The 8,728-nt window shown below is 36.6% G+C and overlaps 1 protein-coding gene across 1 annotated transcript; it reads right to left on the bottom strand.

Moving 5' to 3' along the window:
- Positions 1–7,749: 7,749 nt before the first annotated feature.
- On the bottom strand, positions 7,750–8,388 carry LOC108564705. The gene is made up of 2 exons (XM_017923801.1): positions 8,178–8,388; positions 7,750–8,087 (listed from the first exon to the last, which is right to left on the bottom strand). The coding sequence occupies exons 1-2, from the start codon at positions 8,347–8,349 to the stop codon at positions 7,750–7,752; spliced, it is 510 nt and encodes a 169-aa protein (XP_017779290.1). The 5' UTR covers positions 8,350–8,388.
- Positions 8,389–8,728: the final 340 nt, after the last annotated feature.

An 8,728-nucleotide genomic window follows, 5' to 3' on the forward strand; every position in this document is an offset into this window, starting at 1 on the left:
ACTAACAACCACTCTTAACGGATGCACCTCGAGAAGGTTTTAGCACAGACGGTCTTGCCATTCCATGCGTTACACACTGCGAACGTGATAAACGCACAGAATGACCTGGTATTTTGAATACCTTGCATCCATATAAAATAATATAAAAATAATAATGTCGATATATATATTCAAAACCGAACGACTAATGAGCGAACGCACGCCGACGCAGCAGTAACGATAACCAACCGAAATCGGAGTGTTTGATCGATTCGACGATAGAGAGCGCTTATATCTAATCGGAAAACATTGGTTATTTCGTTTATTTGGATTCAATCGCGTAAATCAATTACGAGTAGATAATATGGAATTAAAATGTAATTGAATTTGCAAAGAAGTGAATTAGCGTTTATTACACATGAAATTTTGTTACGCCAGAAAAAAAAGTTGATGAAAATTTCAAAATGTATGCGACGCGTCATTTCGAAATGCGTAAATCGAATTTTCGGCACAAATTAATAATAATACAGAATAGGGAATAACGACAATCAGTAGATGAGGTTAATTATTGTGTTAATGCACTAACCTTTGCTAATTGCGGCGGCAAATGGTTGGATAATGTTGAATTTTCTTGGCAGGCGCAGTTCGATGCGATGGCAATAATGCATTCGCAACCACGCACAACAAGCGACTGCGTGCATTTGCATGTTGATCCGATCGGGAGATACGTCTCGGCCAATCAGCGCCACGCATTTATAAACGCAGGTGTTCAACAAACTGCAACAAAAAAACAGAATTCTAGAAGAACAAAACCCACTGCACAAAAGAAAAGAGATAAAAGTTGCAGCTGTGAATAAATTATAAACGTATTCTGATAAGAAATAGAAAATACATTACATTTATAAACCAATAAAAAAACAGAATTCTAGAAAAACAAAACCCACTGCACAATCGAAACGAGAAAAAACTTGCAGCTGCGAATAAATTATAAACGTATTCCGATAAGAAATAGAAAATACATTAGATTTATAAATCATAATGCATTTTATTATTAACATTTTTAAATAATTTTGTGTAATTTCATAGGAAAAAAATGAGCAGAAACGCCTAATTTCTAATAAATTCGAGTCTTAATTAACGAACAGCTCTAATGTTGCAATAAAAAAACGCAATTGAGATGTTCGTGGAATACGCATATTGCAATTAGATGAAAATGAATTAAAAAAATATTTAAATTAAAATTAGTCACACGAAAATCTAATTAGATTGTTTCACCGATGTTTATTCTCCAAACATGTAGAATAATTTGTTAAATTTGAATGGATTGCACAATAACGAGTAATGAGCGAACTTACGCCGACGCAGTAACAATTACCAACCGAAATCGGTGTGTTTACTTGATTCGACGATAGAGAGCGCTGATTTCTAATTAGAAAATATTGATAATTGTTTATTTAAAAACAATCGCGTAAAGCAATTACGTGTAGGTAATATAGAATTAAAAATGCTGTGCGATTGCAAAAAGAGAATTGGTGTTTATTGCGTATGGAATTTTGTTGCGCCGGAAAAAAAAGTTGTTGAAAATTTCAAGATGGACGCGAAGCGTCTTTTCGAAATGCGTAATTGTAAATCGAATTTGCGGCACAAATTAATAATAATACCGAATGGGGAATTACGGCAATAAGTAGATGAGGTTAATTATTGTGTCAATGCACTAACCTTTGCTAATTGCGGCGGCGGATGGATGGATAATGTTGAATTTTCTTGGGAGACGCAAGTCGACAATGTTTTCGTGGCCACGCACAATAAACGACTGCGTGCATTTCCATGGTGATTCGATCGGGAGATGCGTCTCGGCCAATCAGCGCCACGCATTTTTAACTGCAGGTGTTCAACAATCTGCAACAAAAAAAGAGAATTCTAGAAAAACAAAGCTCACTGCATAAACGAAACGAGATAAAACTTGCAGCTGTGAATAAATTATAAGCGTATTCTGATAAGAAATAGAAAATACATTAGATTTATAAAACATAATGCATTTTATTATTAACATTTTTAAATAATTTTGTGTAATTTCATAGGAAGCCATGAGAAAACAATATAATACAAAATATTATTATTAAATTGACACCTTTCTGGTCTCAAACACGCCATTTTCGTATAGGTTTTGAATTAATTTGAATAATGGAAAATAAAGTAATTAAATGTTAATTATGAAAATCCAATTCAGTTACGAATTCCGATGTTTTTTTTTATTATTATAATAAACAAAAAAGCGTAATTTCGCCATTTTGAATTGCGTCGCACTTTACGAACAAATTTACGGTTCAATTAATAATAAATTTCATATGATAGAACACAAAACTTGATAGAGCGAATGGGTATTTTTTAATCTGGTAGCCGTTGAGGTACTTTTCATACGGCCAGCAAAGCGTAGAAAACGAACAAATTTTGGTTAATAAAACAGATAATTGACTCACAGTTTAATACAGGAATTCAATTGAACTGCGATCTCTGATGGTTTTCCTCACGAAATGCAAGACAATTCACTAATTTCGAATCGGATTTCAGAATAATTTTGAACATTCAAAATGGGAGCGCAAGTCGACGCATTGAACAGCGATCAACGACTCAACATCTCCCACCTCAAAAAAAGTGGCGTACCCACGCCGACGCAGGAAGAGGTACCAACTAATTCGATTAAAGCTCAAAATTTTAAGTACTCCCTCTTGTTGTATAAATAAGAATCACAGCACTGCTAATGTAAATGATAAATTAGAAAATATTAATTAATTTCTAGAAATTAATATACCAATAAATAATTATTAATTTAACTAATGATATATAAATATTGAGTTAATATTAATATGTTTGAACTTATAAATTCAATGGAGAGTCATATCATAAATAGACTCTGTCAAAGAAACTTCTTCATACATACAATAAAAGCAAAGTTTCTTAACAACTACAAGCAATCGAAGAAGGCCTTGTGAAATGGTCAAAACATTCTTCAATTGTGACTATCTATATAAATAATTTTAGTTGAGATAGTGAAAATTTAGTAATTTTGAATCAATTTATAAAGTGATACATTAATTTCTGATCAACCACAAGTAATCGAAGAAGGTATTGAAGTGATCAAAACTGCCTTCGATTGTGTCTGTGTATATTTAAATAATTTGAATCTATGTAGTGAAATTGAGAATGATTTCACTACATCGATTGAAAAGAACAACAATTATAATTAGTAATTTTCAATCAATTTAGTGATATATTAATTTGTGATCAACCAAAAACAATCGAAGAAGGTATTGAAATGTATATATTTAAATTATTTGAATATTTCACATTTTTAGAAAATCTTATTAAATTGTGATAAGATGAAAATTGTACAAATATTTTATAAAATAACAACATAATTCAGTTATCACATAAATTATAATCAAAATGGTTGATTTTAATGTAGGAAATTTTAGAATTATTGAGGAAATAAATTTAAGAGAACAATTCTCACCTGGAAGTCCTTCACATGTGTCTCTAAATGCTTTGTGAATCTGGTTGCAATTCGTTCCAGCATTTCCAAATCAAGATGTTTTCATGAAATCTCTATGAGGGATTTCCAATCAACGTTGAGCTGAAAATAAAAAGTTTATATTAATAAAGTGTATTTGATTATTTCATTGATGCAAATTAAAATTGATGAATAAATACGAATCAGTCACCTCTCAGTAAATTAACAGTTTCGTCTAATTGGATTCTAAAATGTGTTGTATATTTTTCATCCTCCTTATCCAACAATTCGTCCATCAACGTAGAAAACATAGAACTGAAAATAAGCCATAAGAATTATTATAGTGAAATACATTTGGAATATTAAAATTAACAATACACAACTTTGAGAAAGACTTAGAGGATGATCTCTTACCATGGCATTGTAGCTAAAGTTTTGCAGAATTAGCAAATTCCTCCTGCAGTAACAATACCATAACTTGAGATAATAGGTTTATCCTGAATTGCCAATTGGATTGCATATTTCGTTTTACCAAAGATCCCTGTGAAAATAAATAATTTGAATTATGCATTTGAATATACAATAAAAATGTAATCAATAGCCCTTTGTATCAGTTGACTTTTTTGAAATTATATATATTTATGCAATAAACATTATTATTTAAATATGTAATTACGTTTAATTCTCTCACCTGACGAAATTTATCCACGATTTCTAATTGGAATTGGACGGAATTGGTTGCATATGTAACCAATGAGTCATGCAAGTTGCATACTCAAATATTCTCTGGAAAACAAGCTAAACTGGATCATAATCTCGTGAAATCGCATTTGTTTTTGGACGCGAGCATCTGGAAATGAAACATACGAATTATAACCTCGAATGAATCGTCCGAACTGCGAACAATAACATTAATAACAGCAACAAAAATACATGAATCCAGCGCTTAATAAGAATATAATTTACTCACGTTTAACGTTCCCATCGTGTTCGTTGCATTCCCAATCGAATTAACCACTGAAAACACCAGGAAAACAATCAAAAACTACTCACAACGAAGAACCGACGCGCACATTTCACTCAGTGGAAGCATCGCCAACGTACGCTTTTTTTTTAAAGACGCGCACCGATTGGTCGGATTCGAAAATGGAAGAGTCTATTTTTAGAATGACGCAGGGGCGTCCGCTAGTGAACGCGCACTTCGTTTGCACTGCGCACAGCACTTTAAATACGATTCTTTCAAAATAATTATAAATAAACGATTAATTATATGATTTTGTTATTAATTAATAACAAATTTATACGAATTTAATTTAGAAAAACATAATCAGTTTCAATTAATTTCAATAGAGTGCATTAGTAAAGCGCAATTTATTTTTTATTTAATTGAATTGTTAAAATGTTGTTTTCATGTAAATTTGAAAAGGTAAATTGGTGAAACTAATGCTTGAATTGAAATGAAATTAAATTACAAAGTTGCGTAATTGTCAAAAGTAATTTGTATTTGTTGAAAGCAGATGTCGCGCAAAAAAAATGGAAATCGATGGAAAAGAGATGGGGGATTCGCCGCAGGGCCGAAATCGGTTCGTTATTGGATGCGAGATTCCATCAGGAAGCGATGATCGGTTTCATTGATTGCTTATTAAATAGTTCTCAGGAGAAGTGCGAGCGTGTGTTTGGTTGCAAGCGGGGTTGAAAAAGCAGAAATGAGAGTAAGAAGAAGTGGATGAGAAACAAAAAAAAAAGAGGGAAACGTGAATGGGGATTGCGTTTTGGGGGTTTGGCGCGCGCAAAGATTGGATTTTATTGGAGGTTTATTGGCGCCCCCGGGGAAAGGGGGTAACAGCATGTGGTGTGTGGGGATGGGGTTGGGGGGTGGTGGAATTCGCCGACGCCCGAGCATTGGTCGCTGCGACTTTGTTATTGATGCCGCCTCGTATATAAAACGTTGTTTATCCAACATCCCTCTCTTTTTATCACTCACACTCTTCTCATCCATGGAAACGAAACCGTTCTTCTTCTTCTTCTTCGAACCCCCCAGCACCCCGCAAAAAATTGGATCTATATGGCCTGATCAAACCTAACCTTAAAAAAAAACATACCTCTCACCCCCCCGCGGAATCGAACGACACAAATATATATATATGTATAGAGAAGATATATATCAATTTCGTCCAATTCCCCAACATAAAATATATAAAGTGAGCGCAGACAAAGGAGAAAAACAAATAAGTTTTCCCGGATTCCATCTTCCTCCATCGGATGGAGCTAGTTTTCCGCGGATCGCCGATGGCAGAAGAAGAAAAAAAAATATTACCACCCCACCAAAAATAAAACCCCCCAGAACCAATACACAGATATAGATGGATATATTCGTAATAGTTTTCAGATTGGAAACAAATACCGTTTGTCTGTTTTCATTCAACTTGTTTTCCTTCGCAGATCCGCAATTTCAGCATATTTCCCCCTTTTCCTTGTTGTTTCGATACGTTATCCCTTTGTTTCATCTCTCTCGTACACACACACTCAAGACTCAAGATGTTTTCCCATTTCAGCAGCAAATAAAAACCAAACTGTAATTTGTGAGATTTCCATTCCAATTTTCCGCGTATAAAACTCCAAATCGTACGCAAACAATCCGTTATTTTATTTGCCCCATCACAACTTTCCTTCATCCAAAAAAAAAATGAAAAACCCTAAAAAAAATATATTTCTTATTTTATGTGATAACTATCATGATTTTTGCTGCTTTAATTCAATGCAACGATTTAGTTCATAGAGAATAAATGAAATTGATAATTCGCTAGTTTCGGGTGGATGCGCCGGTATAAATTTAAGTAATCAAAAAAACTGTAATGATAGGTAACCCACTTTACAATGTTGGTGTCATAACTTAATTGTTAGTTAATTGGGATTGGTTGGTATCTGTGGTTTTATGTAATTTGCTATAGCAACGAATCAACAAACGGTGAGTTTTGGTGGTAAGAAGATCGTGCGCGTCCTTTCGAGGTGTGAATTTCAAACTTCCGGATCTTCTGCGTTCCAGACGAAATCGTAACGTATTGCAAAACATTTCATTTATAATTAGAATGCGGTGAAAAGAAAACATCTTGTAGATCTCATTCTTTCGATTAGTTCTGATGATGCGGTATTATTGTAATGAGCTTGCCGGGTTATTAATCATAAGTGAGAGAGAGGGGGAGGAGAAAAAATCACGAGAGTGTATTATGCGGAATGAATGGGGAAAGAAAGAGGACATAATCGGCGAGCAGAAGTTGATGCAATTGTGCGGGCGATAAATCATCCGCCGCCACCCCTAAAAACCCCGGAAGGACCTTAAGAGCCTCTTCTATGGGCAACAAAACGTGGGGGAGGGTGGTGGCGGCGGCGGCGGCAATCCGACGCGACCCCCTCCAACCCCCATACCAGTTTTTATTTGGATTTTGTGTGTGTGTGTGCGCTTGTATGTTTACTCCTCCCACTACATTTCGAAAACCATCCAAATGTGTATGTGTGTAGTGAGCGAGAGTGATACATAGGGGGCAGGGTTTCAAGGAGATGGACGCGCGGGTTCCACGGCGGCGGCGGCGACGTGGCGCTGTGTGTTCTGCTGGTGGTGAGGAGGGAGAGGTGGAGGAGGACGAGGCGACGGGGGGGCCGACGTCCTTTGATCTCGCCATATCTCTTACAGATGCAAATTTTATTTGGCTCTGCCGTACCCCATCAAAAATATGAACTAAACGATAACTTTATTCATTATTCATACCTCCGGCGGGGTGCCTCCGCGCGAACCCCCTGCCCGCCCTCTCGCAACGTTCAATCACGGACGCACGTTTCGTCCGCCCTCTTCCTCCAACCCCTTCCGCATCGCTCCGTCCTCTTTCAACATCAACACTTGGGGGGGGTCGGTTGCGATATCAGACCGTCACTTTGTTGTTGTTGTTCCTCCTGTTACCAACTTCAAACCAACAAACACTTCAACCAACCGCTTAACAATACATTACCGCAAATCGATCCAACAAAACCAATTATAACCGAACAACAAAACTTATTCTTCAAATCCGACATCTCAACACTCTCATTTAATTAATTTATTTTTTTTCAAACTTAAGTAATGCTAATTAAGCGCAACTGGTTGCATATTAATATCTTAAATAGTTTCTCCTTTTCGTTAATTATTAATCGCTTTCAACTAATTATTTTGAAACTAAATTGTATTGAAAATATTTATAGTGTATGTTTCTTTGAATTCTCGATGTTTATACATCTGGGGGATTTATTATGGAGGCGAATAGCAGCTCCTTGCAGAATTCCTTCTCGGTTTCAGGGCGAGGTTCGTCCTGCTCCTGCTTGAACATCTCCTTCAGCTGAAAGTTTTCCATGGCTCTATGCGCCCTGGCGACGATCTCTTCGTCGTAGTCGTGGGAATGAGCCGTAGATGAAGCGGATACGAATTGCCTATGAAAGCGACGTCTATCTTTCAGCAGATTCTTCATCATTCTCGGTATCGGCGGAGATGGTGAGCTGAGCGACTCCAAGTCCATGTTGGCCACGGTGTTCGGAATCTCCACCATCGAGGGATGCAGAGGTCCCAGCTCTGATGAAATTAACAAGCAATTCATTTTGAGCGGTTAGTATTTGTGTTTATAAATTGTTGTTGTTTTGTTAATTGGTTTATATGATTTACCTGGTAGAGGACGATGCAGGACGACTTCGGCGCTTGGAAGCTGCGACTCGACGGTGTCGTTACTCAGCAGTTGGCTTAGATCCATGAGCGCGATGTATCTTCCATGGTCCGCCGCGAAACCCCTGCGCACGTTCTCCACGTCCTGTTCCGAAAATCTGGGATGGGAGCTCATCTTGACGTGACACACGGTACGTCAATTAGTTAATTTCAATACCAACTCACGAAATTAAACAAAATTCACGGACTTCAAAAATAGATGCAATAAGTATTAATCTAAAAAAATAACAGAAGTTATTGTTGCTAAGCCTTCTTTTATTTTATACGCATCTCATGCTTTGGGTGTGTCTCTCGCATTGCCGCGTGTAGTTCCGAGTTCTTTGCTGCGGGATAATTCAATAAAATCGGAAGCGGAAGTGGATGAGACTGTGCACTCTCTCTCTCTCTATTACACACTCTATATTCATCCCAGAGGGGCGCGTATCGTTCGCGCTCTCTTCCGCTTCCGGTGACAAAATTGCATAGCAATGTGCCCTAGAGGACTGTCGTCGGCG

The sequence above is a fragment of the Nicrophorus vespilloides genome, unplaced genomic scaffold, assembly GCF_001412225.1.
Source record: "Nicrophorus vespilloides isolate i.1.1-1 unplaced genomic scaffold, Nicve_v1.0, whole genome shotgun sequence".
Lineage (NCBI taxonomy): Eukaryota > Metazoa > Arthropoda > Insecta > Coleoptera > Silphidae > Nicrophorus > Nicrophorus vespilloides.